General features: G+C 41.4%; 1 protein-coding gene across 1 annotated transcript; it reads right to left on the minus strand.

The window, feature by feature from the left end:
* Positions 1–10,580: 10,580 nt before the first annotated feature.
* LOC119798686 lies at positions 10,581–19,141 on the minus strand. Its single transcript, XM_038308255.1, has 4 exons — positions 19,100–19,141; positions 17,488–17,748; positions 17,072–17,326; positions 10,581–11,927 (listed from the first exon to the last, which is right to left on the minus strand). Exons 1-4 carry the CDS (start codon positions 19,128–19,130, stop codon positions 11,752–11,754), a joined length of 723 nt encoding a protein of 240 aa, XP_038164183.1. The 5' UTR covers positions 19,131–19,141; the 3' UTR covers positions 10,581–11,751.
* Between the last annotated feature and the right edge of the window lie 3,860 nt (positions 19,142–23,001).

A 23,001-nucleotide genomic window follows, 5' to 3' on the forward strand; every position in this document is an offset into this window, starting at 1 on the left:
GTTTAAGCATTTGAAAATGATAGTAGGTAAGAATTACTCTAGGCAGTTCTATTGCTAAGTAACTTTTTAATGATGTTGAGAGATTTTTTAGTTAGGGGTTTCAATAGTTCTACTAAATTTTATTGCAATATTTAGGTTGTGCAATTGTGGAGATAATGCTAGGCCTTCACAGCCATCAATAAACAACTCCATTCAGCAATTGGACATTTCAATGGACAAGTAAGATCGTATAAAATACCATTTACTGGACCAGGTCCTGTTGGAACCCGCTCTGAGAGTCAAACTTAAGATTTTGCACAACACTTTGCTAAAAGTGTGAGTCAGTGGATAAATAACTTCTAAGTCCAGCTTTTAATGTGGAACTTTGTTTCTCAGTGTCCACTTTTAAGAGGGATTTTAGGACTGATTCTAAGAATACATAGTTATTCTTCTGGTATTTTTAATCTGTGTTCAATTCTAGATAAAACCCCTGCGAAACAGAGCGACCATCTGCCCACCACAAACATTGTGGTCTTACATTCCATCATAGCTTCTGTGTATATATATATATATATATATTTTATATATATTCTATCTTATTATGCTATTTTGTTTTGTTTTTTGTCTGCACCAACAACACCAAGTCAAATTCCTTGTAAGTGCAAACCTACTTGGCAATAAACTTGATTCTGATTCTGATTCTGATTCTGATACCATGCCTCCCATTAATCATACCAAACCTCAGAGCTGCTGAACATTTTTAACCTTTTTGCTGTCACTGCCATTTGCCCCTTCGCCAATATGACATAGCTTCCTTCGAACCCACAATCAGCTCAGCATCCATTTTGCAAATTAATCAAAATTGCATTAAAATTAAACACCGTAGGCTTTTTTATGGCTTTTCTATGATTGTTAAGGGTAGGTCGTTAAGGAGGTATTCTTCACCGGCTGGTGAGGGAGGTACTTAGTTCCTCTGTGATGGGGTGGGGGGTGTGGTGATATCGTGAAGGGATCATCTGTATAACTGAATTGTAAGTTTTTGGAAGCTGGAATCTGAGTCCACCACCTCTGTTTAAAGTTGTTTTTTCTCTCTTAACATAGATAGACAAGACTCCGTTCAGAATTCTTTTGACTTAAGCCAACCCTCATTCAAGATATGATACTAGGATAATAAAATCAGCAGGTTTACTGATACGGTTGACTAATATTGCTAAGGACTACCCTAAAAGCCTTGCTGGGAATCTTGAAAACGGGATTGCACAAAGGACAAGCATTAGAAGTGGAACTTTGAAGGAGCAAAGAAGTTATGGTTTTCTGTAGTTGAAAGAGTTAAGAGAGCACCAGGGAGTTAGTTTTTGCAAAGTCAGAGGTAAAGAGTGATAACAGAAGGTTTCAGGAGTTTCTGCACGAGGTTCCATAAAGGAAATCCCAAGGAAACAAGTATGGAAGAGTATTTTCACAAGAAAGGTTTTCAAAACAAGAAGATTTTTCAGAGGGCTAAAGCTACTGCAAATGATGACACTAGGGTGTCAAATGACAGACTGCATAATGGCCTACTCTTCCTTATGAGTAGATGTAGGGCAAGTGTGCAGAGGAGCCAGCTCAGCCTCATTTCCTGGGCTTCCTCCGGTGGCCACCAACTCCTCAGACAAGGAAGAAAAAGACACTAATAAAAACAACAACCTCAGATCCTAAGACTGCTATAAAATGTTTTTTTTTTTACAGAAAAAAGCAGAAAAAGAAGAAAAAGTAAATAAATTTTGAGACATTTACATTTTTGTTATATATGTTGTCATGAGATATCCCTGTTAGAGTTCATGTTAAAGCCTTAAAATTCAAACTCCTTCACCCATACTTAAAGTCATACAACATAATTCATCTGCTACACAATCTTAACCTTTGTTGAGACATCTCTGCTTTTCATTAGGTGAAATGGTGTTTGTGTAAAAAAAAAAATGTACAGACTTGAACTTCAGAGGTAACCTGCATGGGAGGCAAATACAAAAATCAAGTTGTATTATAAACTCTATTGCTTTGGTGTCTATCTTATTGTAATGAGGAATACTGAGTGTCAATAATCATTTATTATACAATCCTTTTAGTCTTTTTCTGCATTTTAAAATGAATAAACAACAGTAATGAGTTCCCTCTTTTTTTCTCGTGCAGCCCGGGCTGACATGAAAACAGACAGCTACTGATCATGCTGCAGTGGAATCAAGATAATGATTCAGAAAACAGGGCTGTGCACGTTAAAACAAAACAATCAGATATGCGCTGAACATTAGTATGGTATAGAGGGATGGGTATGAAGGTTATTGTTTCAAAACTATTTGTGCATTGTAAGTGTGAATTTGAAGTTGTAGAGAGAGGTACATTCTAAGTTTTTTTTTTTTTTTGTTAAAAAAAATCACAAGCGCATATTTTGTTTTACACCTGTTCAAATTGTAAGCACAGAAATAAGTACACAAATTGTGTTCTACAAGTTGGACATCTAAAACTTCTTGCATTCATCTTCTTTTGCTCCAATTGGTCCAAAGATATTTTGGCAAAATTATTTGTGCATTGTAACTTTGTTGTTTTGTAGATTTTTGTAATCTGTCCCAAATACAAAAAAAGTTACACCTCTTCAAATTCTTGAGTACAAGTACACAACCTATGTTCAGTGAGTTGCACATCAAAAATGTCTTTCATTCAGTTTTGCTACAGTTGATCTAAAACAAATGGTGGGAAAAAAAATCAAACATGTGTATTAAAAATATATTTTTTCAAAAAACATAATTTCTCTTGATTTTTTTTTTTTTTTGTGTGTTTTCCTTGGCTGTGCCTCTTCCAATATGTTTATGTGGTTGCTATATTTTTTTGTCCAATCCAATGTCAGTCTCTGTGTGTTGCTATGTCAATCAAATCTGCCCAGGGCCTTCAGAATCAGCAATGGAATGTTTTCTTCAACCAATCAGTTTTCTGATTTGCCCCACAGGGCCAGCTGACCAGCTTATATTCATCCTCATGCTAATCTAGTGAGTTATTTTTTTAAGCAACATTTCCAACATTGGTAAGAATTAGTAAGAAATTTGTAAGAAAACTTTAAAACCCCCTTTTTTTTTTTTTTTTATCAGATACTTTTATGGTTTCCACAATGGAGTTACAGGTGTAAGTGAAGCAGTATGCAGTGCTATAAAGCATTTACACCGCAAGCATGAACAGAATGGTACACCAGAACTTAACACGTATTTTTATTTTAAATATTTTTTTAAATTCATAAATATATTTTATCAATGTAAGCAGAATTAAAAAGAAAAAAATAATAATTTTCACACCTTAGCGTGGATCAGTAATTTTTGTAACTGATCAAATCTGCAGTCTGTTAAAATAATACACAAACACTATTATGGCAAGACCTTAGTTATAACATAAAAAGGTATGTTTGATCCGTTTGGGGGTATGTACAGTAATTGTAAACAGTAATAACATAACATCCCCACACATGCAAATATAATGCTTCTGTCATTTCAGTGAGGAACACAGTTCCTGCAGATTGAAGTGACTTGACATAAAAAATTTTCTTGGGTGTGAATTTTCAGCTTGTCCTATAAAAAAAAGGGGTTATAAAACATAAGCTTACTAAGTTCTAAAATAAAAACATATTGTTTGAGGTCTAGCGTAGAAACTGTCAAAAAAAATCCTAAATAATGAACTTATGTTGCCTGTAACATGTTTTCTTTAGACAGAGCACAGCTGATTCTTAAAAGCTTGATTGTAGATGAATGAAAGAGAAGAGTGAAGAATTTATAGACAGACACTTGACCCACTGAAACAACTAATTGTAACTGCAAATAAATTATCTTTTAATGCTCTGAAGCTTAATTTTTTCTTTTATTTTTCATTTTTTTATTTGAAATGTTTAGAGTGGAATATTTGGAGTGACCATCATCATTCCTTACAAGCTCTGAAACTCAGAATGTCTAAAATAACATTAAACAGCTGCAAATCTACACCTGATCAAAGGCGAATCAAAGTTTGTTCATTGCTATTTTTCTGCATCTGCTAAAGGGAAGCTTAAACTGAACTGAAGGTGCTATAACAGATCCTTCCCCCCCGAAACACCAGATTCCATTTAGACGTTGGTTGTTTCAAATCCTAGTTCTGTTATTTCATTGTCATGGCATGTTTCAGCTGCCTTCTCCTTTCCCCTATTTCAAGGGCAACAAGTTGGCCATCAGCTGTCACATTTTCAGGCACAGAACTGTTTGTCTAAGTTAGTGTTGCACCGATACCAGTATCGGACGGGGCCCTGATACTGGCCTAAAATGGTGGTATCGGTATCGGCAAGTACCAACAAATAGGGCACAGATACCATTTTGAGAGCCATAGGTTTATTCAACTATTGTCACCTACTCCTGGTAGGCAATAAAAACTTTTTATGTTTATTATCCAGTGGAACTTTTTATTAAAAAGTTCTACTGGATTCACTTTGTATTAGATTTTTTTCCTGCTTCACAAAGGTAGGCAGCAGCTTGACAAAACCATGATGGCAATTATTTTACATTATTATGGTATCGGTATCGGCCGATACTGCACAGCCGGGTATCGGGTATCGGTATCGGGGCCAAAAAATGGCATTGGCGCAACACTAGTCTAAGTAAACATTTTAACTTACTTGTGTCGTCTGGGCATGCCGCCATATAGACAAAATAATACTGTTCAGAAATATAAATTTTTTTCCCCCTGTTTTCTGCATGTTTGCATATGAGCAGAAAAAAAGTAGACGAATAAAGCTTTAAATAAAGTTTTAACTGAGAATTTTATTTATTTAGGGACAAAGCTGTCTAAACCAGCTGAGCCCTACAGTATATAACAAACGAACTACTCCCTAAACATAATAACTGATTGGGCTGATATCTGGAGTTTGCAACAATGCATCTGTTACAAAACTGTAAAACATATTTAATATATTCTTCTTTGCATATTTGTTTCATTCAGCCAGTTTTGATGATTTTGGTTAATAAATAATGAACATCAAACATTTTTCAGGCTAGTTCAATCCTTCACCAGTGGTGAGAGCGTTTCGGCGTTTTCCTAGTGATTCTGTTTTTTTGATTCCGTTCCCTCTTACCCACTGGCCCCGTCTGATCTGCCCGCCTGAAACTCTGTCAGACTCCTGCTGGATTCTGCCTGTCTGTGTGTTTCTATATGAGCTTGATGCTCGACACACGGGACTCTGAACCTGCCTTCAAACTGATGGATTCCTGGAAACCGGATCTGTCCGTTCCTGTGTGGATTGGAACCCCAGACCGGACTGAGGACTCCTGGATTCCAGAACTTCTCAAGTCTAATCTTAATCCCTATCCTGGATTAGAGTCCTGCTCGCTTGCTGGGGTTGTTACATTGGGGAAGCTCTAGATGGTTCAGGGCCGCATCACCTTGGCAGTGCATCGGCTAATCCTGCCTATCATTGAGAGGATGGAAGGTGTGAGGTAGTTTGGTCGAAGATCAGCAAGGTGAACAAAAAAAACAGCTTCAGCCACTGGTTCCAGATTTCTCTGTTGTCTTTTATTCAGCATTTTCACTCTGACAACGCTTCCCGAGCTACCAAGAGCTCTGTGCTTATATAACCCATTGGCAACACACCTGCACTTGAATGGACCAAGCCACAATTAAACAGGTAGAAAATGTGGTGTTAACCAGTGTTTATGTGATAAGACCTGCCATGTGTTATACCAAATGTGACCACTAGAGGGAACCTTACTCCCTTGGTATGATAAGGCTGAGCATTGTATCAGAACGTCAGTTATACAATACAGTTGCACAGAAACGTACTCCAGTTGTCGCGTGTTTTATTCAAGGTTTATTGAACCACACAACATGGTGTCAGAAGTGTAGACTTTCACGACCTGCGGACAAGAGACAGCGTGAATGCCAGGATCCAGTTCCAGACGGCGACAGAGGAGACATCGAGCAAGAATGAGCGAGCGAGAGTAGCAGCAGGGGCACGTTGAAGCGCCAGGGGACCACCACGAGGATGCTAACGTTACAGACCAGCATGTGGCTAACGCTGTGACGGAAGGCCAACGAGCGGCTAGCATACCGAGTGGGCAAGGTCAGGCTGCTATCCCGAGTGCAACGTTTACCATAAAGCCACCGGAACCGTTTGACTTTTCTAAACCGCACGAATGGGAGAAATGGATTCGTTGCTTCGAGAGATTCCGGCTGGCAAGTAACTTCAACAGTTCTTCTGAGGCTAATCAAGTTAACACGCTAGTTTACTGCATGGGTGATGAGGCGGACGACATGCTAAGAGGGCTAGTGCTAACCCAGCAGCAGCGTTTGCAGTACAATGCAGTGAAGGCGGGATTTGACGGTTACTTCGTCCCGAAGAAGAACGTGATTTATGAACGTGCAAAGTTTAACCAACGAGTACAGCAACCTACCGAATCAGTCGATGCATTCCTCACAGCACTTCATGCCCTAGCAGAAAGCTGCAACTATGGTTTCCTACATGATGAACTGTTACAAGACAGATTGGTAGTGGGCATTAGAGACACAGCACTGTCTCAGAAAATGCAGCTGGATAGCGAACTCACTCTCACCAAGGCGATCACCATGGCCAGGCAGTCGGAGGAAGTTCAGCGCCAACAGACGGACCTGAGGGGGGAGATGAGCACTGCTAGCAAAGTAGCTGTGGATGCACTGCACAAAGCGAAAGGAAAGCAGCGGAACGCGACGCAATTCAAGGCTAAAGGACTTAAACCGGGACATGCAAAAGCAAAAGCAATGACTCACACGGCGACGGGACACAAGGCATGCCACAAATGTGAAAATTACCATCTCATCCTGCGGTTCAGTGTCCGGCACGGAACGCTGAATGCCACAGCTGCGGCAAAAGAGGGCACTACGGCAAGGTATGCAGACTCGCCAGCTCTGTGAATGAGTTAGCCGAGGACACAGATGGACTGTTTCTAGGTGAGGTGTCCTCGGGTGAAGATCCATGGATGGCTGACATAGGCTTACAGGGCAGCAAAGTGACTTTTAAAATAGACACGGGCGCCGATGTAACAGCCATACCAGAGACAGTATACAAAAGTACCATGCCCGGTGCCAAAGACATTAAAGCCGCCATGAAACAGCTGTATGGCCCTGGTGGTGCAAAGTTAAATGTGCTAGGGTCAGTCACAGAAACACTCACCTACAAGGACAGGAGCATCACAGAGAGGATCTACATCGTCAGAGACCTACACGTCGGGCTACTGAGCAGGCCAGCTTCAGTGAGGCTCAAACTGATTGCGCGGATGGACATGATCGACCAGGAGACGGTGAGGACGAAATACCCAAAACTCTGCGATGGACTGGGGCTGGTGCAGAAGCCCTACACCATGAAACTCAAGCCGGACGCCAAGCCCTTCTCTCTCAAAGTTCCACGGCGAGTACCACTACCTCTCATGGGTAAGGTGAAGCGGGAGCTGGAGAGGATGGAGAGCCTGGGCGTCATCAGCCGCATTGAGGCGCCAACCGAGTGGTGCTGCGGCATGGTGGTGGCTCCCAAGAAAAACAACGAGGTGATGATATGTGTGGACATGTGACCAGTGAACGAGTCAGTGTGCAGGGAAAAGTTCATCTTGCCATCTGTGGAACACACTCTGGGCATGCTGACAGGGGCCCAGGAATTCTCCAAACTCGACGCAAACATGGGCTTTTGGCAGATACCACTCTCAAAAGACTCAGCACTGTACACCACCTTCATCACGCCATTCGGGCGGTACCACTTCAACAGGCTACCCTTCAGGATCAGCTCAGCATCGGAGCACTTCCAGAACAGGATGACATCTGAGGTCACGGCAGGCCTGGAAGGCGTTGTCTGCCACGTCGACGACATCCTTATCTGGGGGGACACAAAGGAGCAGCACAACAGCAGGGTGCATGCAGTCCTGGAGCGGGCAGAGAAGGCCGGTGTGACGCTGAACATGGCAGAGTGTGAGTTCGGGAGAGAAGAGGTAAAGTTCCTGGGGCACATCATCTCAGCTGGTGAAACCAGACCCAGAGAAGACAAAGGCAGTTCAAGACATGAGGGAGCCGACGAACATCAGCGAGCTTCGCAGCTTCCTGGGGATGGTAAACCAGCTCGGGAAGTTCATCCCCAACCTCTCTGAGAAGGACAAGCCACTGAGACCCCTGCTCTCAAAGAAGAACATGTGGTGCTGGGGGCACGACCAGCAACGTGCCTTCCGCGGCCTCAAACATGAACTCTCCTCAGCGCCAGTACTCCAGCTGTACGACCCAAACACTCGGCGGATGCCTCATCTTATGGGCTGGGAGCCGTGCTGCTACAGAAGAAGGCAGAAGCGTGGCTACCGGTCGCGTATGCTTCCAGGTCACTGACCGACACAGAACAGCGATACGCCCAGCTGGAGAAAGAGGCACTGGCACTGACATGGGCCTGCAAGAGGTTCAGTGACTTTATCCTCAGAGTGCACTTTAAACTCGAAACAGACCACAAACCTCTAGTGAGCCTGCTGGGAGGCCAGGCTCTCGACGCACTGCCACCACGAATCCAGAGATTCAGGATGCGTCTGATGAGGTACTCCTACACGATCTTCCACACACCTGGGAAAAGCCTTACCTCGGCTGACACACTCTCACGCGCCCCACTGACAAATGCAGTGACAAGCAGCGACAACGACCTGATGGAGGACACCAACATCTACGTCGAAGCGGTGCTGGAGCATCTCCCGACCAGCGACAGGTACCTCACAGAGCTCCGCAAACAGCTGCAGGGCGACAGCGTCTGCGCGCAGGTGATGAAGTATTGCGTGGAGGGCTGGCCGGACAGGAACCAGCTACAGGGGCCCGCTAAGCACTACTGGCACGAGAGGGCGTTCCTGACTGTGCAAAACGGAATACTCCTGAAGGGCACAAGGTTAGTCATTCCTGCAACAATGAGAGACACTGTGTTAGACAAAATACACGAGGGGCACCAGGGCATAGTGAAGTGTAGGGAGATGGCTACCCAAACAGTATGGTGGCCTGGGCTAAGCAACCAGATCAAAGACCTAGTACTCAAATGCAGAGAATGCATCAAGGAGAGGGCCAACCCAAAAGAGCCCCTGATGCCAACCCAACTACCTGATAGGCCATGGCAGAAAGTAGGTGCAGACCTTTTCGTGCTGAAGGACAAAACTTACCTGTTAGTAGTTGATTATTTCTCTCGCTATGTTGAGATTGCCCAACTCAGCCCCACACGATCTTTTAATGTGATCACACACCTCAAATCAATGTTTGCACGTCACGGCATTCCAGAGACTCTAATAAGTGACTATGGGCCACAATTTTCTGGGCATGAAATGAAAGCCTTTGCCAGTGACTATTGTTTTGAGCATGTAACCAGCAGCCCAAAGTACCCCCAGAGCAACGGCGAGGCCGAGCGTGCCGTCCAAACCTTGAAGAGCCTGCTTAAGAAAGCCGGCGATCCCTACCGCCTACTGTAGGCCAACAGAGCGACACCCCTGAGCAACGGCTACAGCCCTGCCGAGCTGCTCATGGGACGGCGCCTGCGCACCACTCTGCCGGTCCTGCCAGAGAGGTTACAGCCAGCACTTCCAGACCTTCGCGACCTTCGGCAGAAAGAGAGGGAGAAGAGGCGAGCAGACGCACAACACTACAACAGCAGACACAGAGCATGAGACCTGGGTAAGCTGTCACCAGGTGACGACGTCTGGATCACAGACACAGCTGAGCCAGGTACGGTAACATCCGCACACGGCACCCCACGATCTTACCTGGTCGCTGGATCACAGGGGACACTGCGGCGGAACCGTTCTCACCTGATTCCTATGCCAGAGCAGAGGTCAGAGTGCGAGCAGCAGCCACTCAAGGTGGACAGAGGTGAAGAGACTCCTTCAGCAGTCAGACCGACTGTGAGCTCACCTCATATCACAAGAACCAGGTCTGGCAGGGAAATAAAGAGACCGGACAGACTTGACCTGTGAAAATAATAAGCGTGATTTAAAGGTGAAATGCTTAACTGTAAAATGTGAAATATACTTACCTGTGAAATGGAAAAGAGAATGTGAAATGCTTACCTATATATGACAATCAAAAAAAAGAAAGAAACATCTAAAAAAAAAAAAAGAGAGAAACACTTACCTGTTACAAAAAAAAAAAAAAGAAAGAAAACTATTTCCAGGTGAAAGAAAATAGAAAATGAATGAAAATGATGATTGTGTTTGGTTTAAAACACTGTTTATGTTATGCCAGTTATGTGGCTGAATGCTAAATGTCTGGTGTTATAAGACGTTTGAAATGAAATGAATCTTTTATCTTGAAAGGTTAAAGGAAAGAAAATCCTTTAAGTTGAACGGATATGTTGGTTACAAATGTTCTCAGGTTAACAGCAAACTTAAAAAAAGACTGATCATCTTCTTTTTAACTTCCAGTAAGGGGATGTGGTGTTAACCAGTGTTTATGTAATAAGACCTGCCATGTGTTATACCAGATGTGACCACTAGAGGGAACCTTACTCCCTTGGTATGATAAGGCTGAGCATTGTATCAGAACGTCAGTTATACAATACAGTTGCACAGAAACGTACTCCAGTAGTCGCGTGTTTTATTCAAGGTTTATTGAACCATACAACAGAAAAAACAAAGTCTAAACAGAGAAACAAGAATAAAATTATTAATCTAATTTACAAACTCATCTACATAATGAAAGGGTATGCAAAATAAACAATGTGATACAAGATAACTCAAAAAGTTACTTTAAATAAAAACAAACAAAGCATTACTCCAAAGGAAACCCTCTAAATGGTAGAACCCAGCAAGTTAATTAATGACATCATCTAGCTAATTTAGCAGGAAATACTTAAACAAGGGTGAGTAAAAAGGAAAACAAATACCATGAATATACATTGGAAACAAAATAAACAATTTCAACCAATAATCCAGAAGAAATAGCTTTAATCTAAACATACAAATAGATGTAAACTGCAACATAATGCTAACACAAAAAAACTTGGGATAGTAAGTGAAGCAAAGTATCAAACTAATGTTTAAATGGTAGCATTACAAATCAGAAAAGGAATAAGGGACAAGTGGTGAACACAAACTGAACCACTTTGTCACAGGTAAGTGACTCACTCTGATAATCATCTCCTGTTCTGATTATCATGGTCACTTACCGGTGTTTCTCCCTAACTACAGTGACAGTGATTGGGCGGCCCCCCTCCTGCAGACACTACAGGTCTGCAGATAATCAGCAGCTCACTTCAGTTATGTTTGTGTTTGTTTTAGTAATTGTTTTGAGCTTTCCTACTGACTGCCTCACCTTGAATACTGAGTCCCTCTGTTTCTCTTTATAATATGGTGGTTATTTTCCGCTCAGGGTTTATGTAGGCCTATTGCTTTTTTCTCTTCATAAATTGAAACTTTTTTTTGTATTTACTAAGGTTATATTTGTCTGACAGTAAGATTGATTTCATTATCTGGAACATTTGAGAATGATGGAAAAAAATAAGACTAAATTTTCATTTCTAGACTTTCTTAAGTATAGGAAGATGAATAATGAAATTGAATCGGAGTTAGTAGTTTGGGTATCCTATAAAAAAAACTTAACATCCCCACAAAACTGCTGCAATAAGTAGATACAATATCCCAAGTTACTGAAGCTGACTTCTATTCAATCTCATAATGTTTGCTTTTCCATAATTATATTTTCATTTATTTCGATATCATTCATTGAACAGCTTATAAAATTATTCTTCTGAAATCGAAAGAAATTGGACTATTCATTAAATATAGCCATCTGCTTACCTCGCGCCCACCTTCTGTATATAATTATACACACAATGAAGACAATGGTGTAGATGAAAAACAATATGATGGTGCAGAGCAGACTAATCATCTGAGAAGAAGCGGTAGATTTAGATGGTTCGTCGAGCTTTAAGGGTTCAGGTTTCTCTGCGAGGGTATTACAAGCAAATGGATAAGAGAGACAATTTAATTCACGTTACTCAGAAAAAAAAAAAACAGCCATATCATATATCAACAGAATGTATTCAAAGTTCCCTAAGAGGGGAGTGTTTGCCTAGTGGTTAGAGCAGAGCACTTGTGCTTTTGAGAAGGTTGCAAGTACTTGGTTCGATCCCCACAGCCTGCAATCTGGGCTTCTGAGCAAGACCTTTAACCCCACACTGCTCCCCGGGTACCACACAATGGCAGCCCACTGCTCCCCAAGGGGATGGGTTAATGCAGAGAAAGAATTTCTCCAATGTTAAATGAATAAAGTTCAATTATTATTATTATATTGCTGTTGTTATTAAACTGTTATTAACGTAAATATACTTACATATCCTGAATTAAATAAAGAGTATTACTTAAAGACCCTTTCAAAAAAAAAAAAATGAAAATCATGGAAAAGTTGCTTAATATCCATAATTCCTGTCAAACTTTACTGGAATAGACATTTAGGGCGCACAATTTAAACAATTTCAGTTACTTTTTAAATAATTTGTGTTAGGATCTGGGATTCTTTGTCTCCTTTTTTACCGGCTGCTTCTATTTTTCTACTTTAGGTGGAGGCGGCAAACATTAATTCGTTGTTTGCAAATAAACAAACCTGTTGGTCCTGGAGGTACCGAGGTGCTAATGGCAGCTCAGAGGAGACAACGTTTTTTCTGTTGCTTTTCCAACGTTGAGGAATGAGCTCCCCCTCCTCCTTTGACAATCCTCTTTACTGTGTATTTTTAAAACTCGTCTTAAAAACTTTTTCTTTCTAACTGCAGCTCCTCAGACTGGAAGAACATGAGAAGAGTGGTGAGGACAGCAGGGAGGATAATAGGGGCTCCACTTCCCTCCAAAAGAGACATTTCATTACAGTACTCTTTGTCCCGAGTCCGTAACATCGTAAATGACTGATCACACCCCCACCATGAACTGTTCTTCCTGCTGCCCTCTGGGAAGAGACTTTGCAACATTCAATGCACGAGCAGCAGATTCTGCAAGAGCTTTTTCCCTCGAATCAAGACTCTGCATCACTCTCAACATCATATTGGCACTACTAACATGGCTGATTTTTTCATAATCCCTTTAAATAGAACACAGCTCAATGTTCTACTGCGTTTTGCGCCATATTTATTTATTTGCACTGCACTGAACCTCCCCATATGAATGCCTTTTGCAGCATGACTTTAAACTGGTTTTCCTTTTCTCCTACAATGTTTACATTCTGATCAATGCTGCACTTTATAATGCTGCTGCTCATTCACTGTTGAAAAGCTCAATGCATCTAAATTTCCTTGTATACACTCTGTATGTACAAGATGAAAATAAAGTTTGTCTAAGTCTAAGTGTAAGTCTGGCTTTTAAAAGAAAAAATCTGGTCATATTCAGAATTCAATCTTCTGAAAGTACTTTAAAAAATGAAATTATTACACACTGTCCAATAAATGATAAGTGTTTTAATTAGGAGTAATTTTCATTTGAATGTGTTTTACTGGAGGGATCCATGTTTGTCAGAGAACACTACTGCCACCTACTGGTTTGTGACGTCACGGTGCGGTATCGGCTGTTGATCAAGTCCCAGTGCTGTATCTGGTGTTTGTCACAACGAGCTATTATCCAAGTCATCTTGAAAACATTCTTCTTCCAAATGTTGGCTACATATTACGGGTTTTTTCTCTGGCCAGAAGTTCGATGGCAAATCCTCCCTCTTCAAGTTGGCAATCCAACGACAAACCCGTCCGTAGAGGATCAGGAATCGGAAAGGTAAAATAACTCTTTTTTGTTTTTTATTTTGACCCGATGTATTCCAATCTCTAACTGCAATGCACGTGGGCATTGTCAGTTTAACTATAGCTCTGGTGAATTTCAATGGTGAAGTCCTCTGGAAATCTTCAATAATTGTTGTTGATTGCAGATGTGTCTAGTAGTTCCCATTGAGTTTGCTTGTAAAGCAGAGAGAATGGCGCTAGGCTTACCGCACCCTGAAGACACTGCCAGAGGCTGTCAGGAGCAGTGACGTGCGGTCAGGGGAGGCAGGTGAGGCAGTGCCTCACCAGCCATCATGGAAAGAAAGAAAATATATAACCATAAAGTAATTTAAATTGTTATATTCATCCGGTGGTTTGTACTAAAAAATATTCATTTTTCATGTAGCTTCACCAATTTCGATTTTTATTTGTTCAAAATCGCTGAATTTTCTTATTTTCCCATTCAAATGCTTGGAAGCGATGCCGGTGAGGCAGCAGCGAGCTCTGCCTCACCTTGGATTGCGCAACCCCTGGCTCTGCGCTGGCTGCAAAGCGGAGAGAGCATGTTGCTGTACGGCGTCAATAAAATGGTTTAAACAAATGTAATATGTGAACTTATTTCTAATAATTTGGCTTATGTATATAATGTACAGAGCTTTTTGTCACCAACTGTGTTTGTGTAACGTGTTTCGTGTAATGAGCGATTATAAACGGCAGAGAACAAGTTCGAGGTGAGGCAGGCAGTTCTCTTGCCTCATGGCAGGGGGTGCTCAAGAGACTGAAAACATAAGGCAGGAACAGGACGGATCAAGGAAGGCTTTCTTCCCTGGCAGTGATCTCCATTGAGACAGAGAGACTTTTAAAACTGAAGGAAGATAAGGAGGACTTCTATTCATTTATAAGTAAAGGTAAGACAGTAATAACATTTATTTTGTTTTGTTTTTTAAGGAAATGTGTGTTTTGTGAGCTACAGTTTGTATGTGTAAGGATGCAGAAGTGAAACATAACCTGTAAACTGCTGTCAATCTATGCATCTATTTGCAAATCTGATTCTGATGACGTCAGTGCCTCACCAGCTATGAACCTCACCGCACGTCACTGGTCAGGAGTGAGGTGTTACAGTGGCGTTGGATGTAGGAGTTTGCCCTGAAATCGAAGGGTTGCCGGTTCAAGCCCCGGCTCCGACTTTCATTGTCGTTGTGTCCTTGGGCAAGACACTTCACCTGCATTGTCTACTGATGGTGGTCAGAGGTCCCGGTGGCGCCAGTGTACGGCAGTCCTGCCTCTGTCAGTGAGCCCCAGGGCAGCTGTGGCTACAATGTAGCTTGCCAACATGAGTGTGTGTGTGAATGGGTGAATGAATGTAGTGTCAAGTGCCTTGGTCAAGTCTCCTAACTTGAATAAAGGCGCTATATAAGTACATGCCATTTACCATATGTTTGGGCAAAAATGGCCGCTCCCGGATTCGGTGATGACAAGAAAAATTTTTATTTACATTTTTTTACAGATGAACGCTAAATTAATTAAATTACAACAAACGTATTAGTTTTATGTATAGATAATGATGAATTCCTTGCTGACCGGACTCTGTTTTCTCTCTCTGTTTTTGCATTTGTGGTTTGTTTTATTGATTTCTATGGTTTTATTTACGTATTTTACATCCATGTTGAATCAATCAGTGTGTAGCATTGCCTGAAGGTTTGGGAGGTCCAGATTTAATTAATGCTTGCTCTCAGGTCTTCTCTGTCGTTGATCCTTATGTTCATTCGGTTCTTGAGAGTACCCGATAGCTTCTCAATAGGGTTTAGATCTGATAAGTTGCTTGGCCAGTCAAGCACTCGGCATCAAACCAGATTTGTTGCTTTCTGTCGATATGGGCAGGGGCCAGGCTCTGCTAGAAGATGACATCTGCATCTCCTTACAGATTCTGAATAGAAGGAATCATCATTTACTCATTCCATAAAAATTGAATTGAATTTTTACGGAATGACTATGACCTGGATGACTGAGAACCTTCATCAGCATCATTTACTCATTTTGGCACACTGTTGTGTATATCTTGGAGTTAAGATAACCACAACAGTGGTACATTATCCACTGGGCAATGTACCCCAAATCCTAATTGACTGAGGATATTGCACAATGCACCTCTAGCCGCTAAGGTTCTGTTCCTCATCCCTCTTCCTCCAAACCCTTCGACCTTGATTTCCAAATAAAATGCATTTCATTGGGGAAAAAAAAGAAAGTCTAAATACTGGCCAACAGTCCAGTTCCTCTTCTTCTTGGCCCAGTTGACACATCTCATATATTGGCTCGGGTTCAGAAGTAGCTTGACCCAAGGAGCCTGGCAGATGTAGTTAATCTCCTTAATGTATCTGAATATGGTGGTTTTTAAAAATGTGTCTCCCTCCTTATTCCACTCTTTCTGGATCTCTACCAGTTTTTTTTATCTTCTGTTTGATAATCCGCAGAAACCTACAGCCATATTTGTTTGTGTATCTTCTCATGCCATATTTTGCACTTCCACTAGACTTCTATTATTTACTTTGCTTGGACACAGCATTCTGTGAACAGCCATTCTCCTTCGCTATGATGCTCGTCTGGCTGGTTGTCATGTCTGCAATCTTCCTCATATTGGACCAAACTAAGACAACCTTGACACCGTGAAAACCTGTGCTTTGGGTTTAGTAGATAAGTGTTTGACACTCAGTTTAAAATCATTTATTTCCTGCAAAATTTGGGCAGATTCTTTCTTCTGTTTTTGCAGGTTTTATGAGTTGGGAGACCAAATTATGTAAAAACAAACAAATAAATACTTGGAATCATGTAAATTGTGGGTAGTACATGTATACTGTATGAAGGATTTACGTTTTGAATGAAATTATGGTAATCAAAACTTTTTCATGATATTATATTTTTTGGAAAGGGTTTTTATATCCAAAAGTAAAAAAATGTAAGTATAAAAAAGCTAGATTAGGTAATCTGATATTCTCTGACCACCAGATTAGACAAAGTGAACATATAAATCTTAGTTATTAATCTTTGCAAAATAGTTGCGGTTCGTGCTTGGATAGAGAACATCTAAACCTGGAAAAATTCTTCCAGATGTATTTGCTGAATTATTTTTTTCTGCAGATCTACTGCACCATTGTAAAGCACAAGTATGAATTGGTGAGGGACATGTTTAGTGTCTTAACATCATTTTTTTTGGTGTGTTGATCTGTCTTTAAAAAACAAACATGAAGTTTTTTTTTTTATTCCTGCTTTGTCATCTGCAGAAAACCAAACTTTATGTTGGTATAGAGTTAAAGCAATCTTTTCATGACCCAGTAATGTGCTGCAGAAGACTGTTACCTTTTACTTCCAGCCAGCTCTCTAGTGACTCTCCTTTGGTGGGATGTTTACACTTGTAAAATGCTTTGCTGGACATCGACACATCGAGGGACATTTTTCCTTGAGGCTCCTCTCCAATAAATTCACCATTTTTAAAGAAGGCAGCAGGGAAATTTGATGTCGAATTGCCATATCTTTCTTTGTAGGAGCAGCGAAGCGTCACTTTTTCTCCATTCATCACAGGAAGTGCTGGACTCTCTAAGATCACAACACCAGCTGAAATGATAGAAATAAATCAAAGCTTTTTTTTTGATGAACAGGATTAAATATAAAATAAAAAAACATTTATTGTATCATTAGTGACTGACTCATACTGTACTCACATTTTGTCAAGTGTAAAACTTTTATCAACCAACACTGTAATAAAATCAGCTTACTGTTTATTGTGATGTTAAGGACATTGCTGCATTCGCCTCGTTTAGACTGGCACCAGTAAAGCCCACTGTCTGTCTTGTAAACACTGCGATTGATACAGGAGGATCGGTTAGGGCGGCCCCAGTCTTCACAAGGAGAAAATACGTCAGAAGTATTTCTCATAACCATCCAGTCGCTGAAGTCCCCTGACACCGCACAGCTCAGATTGAAGGCTTCGTAGCGGAAGAACTGTCGTCTGTCAGGCTGAATACTCAGCGTTGCAGCTGCACAAACAGGAAACCAAAAAAAAAAAACAGTGTATTTGATGCCTCTTTTTTTTTGTATGGTTGTGGTTTTTCTAAAAGCCAAAATGTAAATCTAGCACATCTATTGTGCAGGAAATAGCACTGTGTGTGGACCTGCATAGATCTGAGGTACTCTCATGCAAGCAAGTTATTGGATCTTATTCTGTCTGCTCTTCTTGGCTTAGCCTAAAGGTTTACTGTACGGTTTATGTTTAGGAGCTGGGAGGGCATTGAAAGAGAGCTTATACCTGGTGAACCACTTCTGTCCAAACTTTCTAGCAACTTTCAAGGTCTTTCATAAAAGATTAGATCCACAGCATCATAGTTCCTCTTAAAGCCCAAACAGTGGGCAGAATATATGTCTTCAGACATGCAATAGCTTTTTATGCAGGACCATCCCGGATTGTTTCTCGCTGAAGATTTCAAACTTAGTTTTAGAATAAACCATGTGTTAAAATTCTCAAACAACAAGTTTATTACCACCAATAATATTCCTTTAATGTTAAAAGATTAAGCACCTTAGAAGCACCTCTTCTAGTCATTGTAGGAGTTTAATTTTATTTCTGTGTGTATTGCAAGTTTAGTCTAAAATATAATTTAATTTTGTTGGCTGGAAATTTGCAAATGTGATCTGTGATATTGTCTCGATGTTTCCACTTTTAGGAATAAATGGATTCATAAACCCCTTTCACGATCCTGCAATAAAATGAAAATCTACAAAAGATTTCAATTTAAAAACATTTTTAACTGTATTAAATGTATATGGGCTTGGGTGTCAACCATGGTCCTATCACACTTCACCCAACATGAAACAAAAAAGCAGAATATGAACATTTTTGAGAAAACAACTTTTAAGAACAAGGTCACACAGTTTCTCTAACAAATATTTTTTAACAACATCTCAGAGATGACATTGAAGCACCAACAAAAACTATTCCATGTTTTATTACTTCAAACCAAAATAGCCATGTATCTATAAACCTTCAACAACAAATGTATCACCAAGATGTAAGTTTATAATGTTTTGAAATCATATCCATGATAAAACTACAATCGACAGAAGCATAAGAAAAAGCTCTAAAAAACATTTTGATTCAAAGCCAGAGAATAAAAAAACAAATGCTTACTTCTGACAGCTCTTCAGTTTCTGTCAGAAGTTTTTTTCTTTAATGACCTTTTCATATAATTCCCCTGTTTAAGTTTTGCGAGTACCGTATGATTCTTAGTTTCTACAGCTATCAATGTGTTATTTCTGGTAGTTATCTTTTATACATTTATAAAGATGCCCACTCTTTATAGTAAAAATTTCAAAGGTAAAATGTAATCTCACCAACAGCCAGACAAAAAGATGTGAACGCCATTCTGAGCAAATGATCTCTGTGGTTCTGTGACTTTCTGAGGCTGTTTAAGAGCCACCAATCCTCCCACATCCTGAATTCAGATGAAATGAAGCAGAAGGTAGCCACTGGCTGCATTAGTTACAAATGTGATCAACCATTAAAGGCCTTTCATCTTTCAAGATTTAGAAAATCCAAGCTTACGTTCACACAGCAGCCTGAACTGACCCAAATCTGATGTTTTTGCCCATATGTGACCTGTCACTATTCTTTTAATGACAGTCTGAGCAACAAACAATAAGAAATTTTCCAATGCGACCCAGGCTATTTGGCCATGTAGTCCTAAATTTGATACAAATCAGATCTTTCAGATTCGATCTGTGTCTGAATGGCCAGGTCGCATTCATCCGACCTGGACGTAATTAATACTCAACAAAGGTCCCTATTCTGCATCTTGCAACCCAGGAGCAGGGAGAAAACCAACCATGGTGGACGATAGTGGGGAGAGCAATCTTTCTCTCCAAATGAAAGATCACTAGATGCACTCCAGCACTACCATCCATGTTTACTACCTTAAACACAGAGCACACTTGCTACTTGTGATATCATTATGTATGACCACAGCCTGTCATGAACCCTGCTCGTCAGGGATGTGAGAGGTATACCCATCATGTCAGTATATGACACACTGGGGACTTGACCAAGCGTCAATATGTGATGAGTAGGGAACAAGAATGAGTTCTTAAGTCAGCCACTACCGAAAGCAGAGAGAAATGTTTAAAAGATTCATTATTTAATGAGGAAAGAAGCGGAAATTGGAACTGGGAATGAGGAGAGACACTTCATCTTCAGCATTCTGAAGTAGATGATGGTAAATTGGTGGAAGGAAAAAACTGAATGTTCTATGGTTTGGTTTGGCTTATGTTTGATCACAGGGAGATAAGATCCCAAGGGAGAACATAAGGTTTGTGGTCTTACTGAGTGAGTGCTGCTGGTGGGTGAGGCAGTGCAGTCAGAGCGTTGGAGGGTGGACAGGTTTTTTTGACAAGGAGCTTAGCAGTTCTGATTAATCTTGTTGGTTTGAGAACAGGAAGATAATAAGGGAGGGATAGAAGAAAAACCATGTGGGATCTGGAGTTCAGCAGGAAAAAGAAAAAGCTAGGAGCCTAGGCCAAACAATGGAGGAGTTATGCAGGGAAGAGGGGAAGATGGTGAGTTACAGGAAAATAAAATAGGAACGCTTTTTACAGGGATGTAGGCCTGTTTACTACTCAAAGAGCAATAATCTTTTGGCATCTTCCTAAGGGAACTCGCTCTCTTATAAGACTGCTGCCGGACAAGCTCAAGGTGCATCCAATTACCTGTTCAGGTAGGAGCAGCACACAAACCAACACACACAGCCTGAAAGGAGCAGACCTAACAGTGCCCCACTCAACTGACGCCACCCGGTGGAAGACCAGAAGTGAAGGCAAAGGAAGTCTCGAAGTCAGAGATCAAAATGAGGTCCAAATGGAACGAGTCAGGACCGGTCAGGAATGTAACCCTCCAAATTCACGAAAAGCTGGTGGCCACAACTTCTTGGTCTAACACTGACAATGCGACACACCAGCAGGATGCCCATCATCATCCCATGCTTTTGGAGGGGGATTGGAAGGAGGTCATAATGGACTGGAGAAGACCGGGTTCAACTAGGAATCATGGTAAAACATGGTGAATGAGGAGGTGGGATGGGAGCTTGGGACGGACTGAGTACAGACCCCAAGGTGATCAAGCCAAATAATGGTTTTCTATAATGGACTTTGAAAGGAAAGTCTTTGGATGAAAGTCAGAACTGTTTGGTTGGGTAAGTAGGTGGGAGAAGGTATCCTTTTAAAATTTGCAACCCGGTCGGCCTCGGCAGATGGCCGCTCACTCTGAGCCTGGTTCTGCTGGAGGTTTCTTCCTGTTAAAACAGAGTTTTTCACGTCCACTGTCGCTACAAAGCTGTCTTCCATTAGTCTCCTTCTCTGATTCTGAGGAGATGGTAGGCATTTCTTAGATCCAATTTTGAGAAAACTGCGGCCCCTTAAACAGGTTCAAAAGCGGATGCGAGCAGAGGCAGGGGGTATTTGTTCTCAATGGTAATTTGGTTCAGTCCTCTATAATCAATACAGGGCCGCAGGGATCCATCTTTCTTGCCTACGAAGAAAAAACCAGCACCAAGCGGAGATGAGGAGGGCCGAATAATACCGGCGGCTAAAGACTCATTAATATACTTCTCCATAGTCTCTCTTTCAGGCTTGGACATATTAAAGAGTCGACTACTGGGAAGTGGAGCCCCAGGTAACAGGTCAATGGCACAATCGTATGGTCTGTGAGGTGGAAGTGACAAAGCACTGACCTTACTGAAGACAGGTGCTAGATCATGGTAGTCAGGGGGTACATTGGATAAATCTGGCGGATCGGCTTCTTGATGATTGGCTGGGGAGTGAACAAACGGAGGTGCAGAGCGGAGCCATGAGACATGGCAAGAGGCAGACCAGGACTCAATGTGTTTCTTAGCCCAATTAATGTGTGGGTTATGACGCTCCAGCCACTCATATCCTAGAACTAGTGGAGAATAGGCAGATGGAAAAACAAAAAATGAAACTGTTTCTCTGTGGTTACCGGAAATCAGCAGTTCGAGTGGCAGAGTCTGATGAATTACTTGAGGTAATCTCTTCCCATCAAGGGCTGAAACTCTGAGAGGACTTTTCAAAGGAGTGATCTTGATGTTTAGTTGCTGAACCAGGTTAGAGTCAATTAAGTTTCTCTCACAACCAGAGTCAATGAAGGCGGATAAGGTGAGAGATTGATCCAGGGTAAACAGAGTAGCTGGTAACAGCAGATGAGGAGATTTTTTAGACTGTAGGTGGTCCGCTAGACTCCTCATATCCTCATATCCTCTCGCGGACCCAGCGAAATAAAACGTTTCTCTTCCCAAAACATTATTTGTTCAAAAGAGTGATATTTTTGCATCCCAAAAACATTGTAGTGGAAAAAGTCACACGTCGTTATCAATTGGTCCTATTTTCTCTCTGTTCGTATCAGTGCGCGCCGTCATTCAGACAGCTAGGGCCTACTAACCTGACAACAGCCAGATGCATGTCATCAGACATGCATCTGGCTGTTGTTGAGCTCGCTGTCTGAATGACGGCGCGCACTGATACGAACAGAGAGAAAATAGGACCAAGTGATAACGACGTGTGACTTTTTCCACTACAATGTTTTTGGGATGCAAAAATATCACTCTTTTGAACACATAATGTTTTGGGAAGAGAAACGTTTTATTTCGCTGGGTCTAGCAAACCTGCCGGACTACTTTCGGCTTGACCAAAACTGGACGAGAACTCTGCTCACAGGACGCTGCCAGGGGTAAGTCAGTGTGATTGCATGACACTGGTGATGGGGATGCTATACAGATTCATGTCAAAAATCCCGAACTATCCCTTTAAAACAAAGTGGCCAGGTTCTCCACAGTACATGCACAGGTTCCCCTTAACTCTCCTTTGTCTCTCTTCTGTCGAGAGTCTGGTGTGACCAATTTGCATGGGCTCGATTTCGGAAACCTCTGTTGGTGGAGAAACATCATGAGATTTAGAGGAAAAAACAGAAGCAGGCTGATTTCGGTTCCTAGATCTGGAGTCAGGTTCAGAAAATGAGGAACAAACAGATGTGGTATTAAGGTTGTTTGCAGGGGCAGAAACAGAGCAACCGTGGGATCTTACTTTAGATCTTTGTCTGGCTCGAAGCCTATTATCCAGTCGAATGGTTAATCTTATCAAATCCTCCAGGGTCGATGGTTCATCTATAGTTGCCAGTTCATCTTTTATTGTCTCATCTAGAGCCTTGAAATAAGCGCTTTTAAGCGCGGGTT

The sequence above is a fragment of the Cyprinodon tularosa genome, unplaced genomic scaffold, assembly GCF_016077235.1.
Source record: "Cyprinodon tularosa strain WSP-4 unplaced genomic scaffold, ASM1607723v1 ctg633, whole genome shotgun sequence".
Lineage (NCBI taxonomy): Eukaryota > Metazoa > Chordata > Actinopteri > Cyprinodontiformes > Cyprinodontidae > Cyprinodon > Cyprinodon tularosa.

Excerpts from the sequence above, each read along its gene's own strand:
- LOC119798686 (XM_038308255.1), bottom strand. The coding sequence starts at position 19,130 with ATGGCGTTCACATCTTTTTGTCTGGCTGTTG. Across the intron at positions 17,749-19,099 it reads ATCTTTTTGTCTGGCTGTTG|CTGCAACGCTGAGTATTCAG; the intron begins GTGAGATTACAT and ends CTGTTTGTGCAG. Across the intron at positions 17,327-17,487 it reads CCTTAACATCACAATAAACA|CTGGTGTTGTGATCTTAGAG; the intron begins GTAAGCTGATTT and ends CTATCATTTCAG.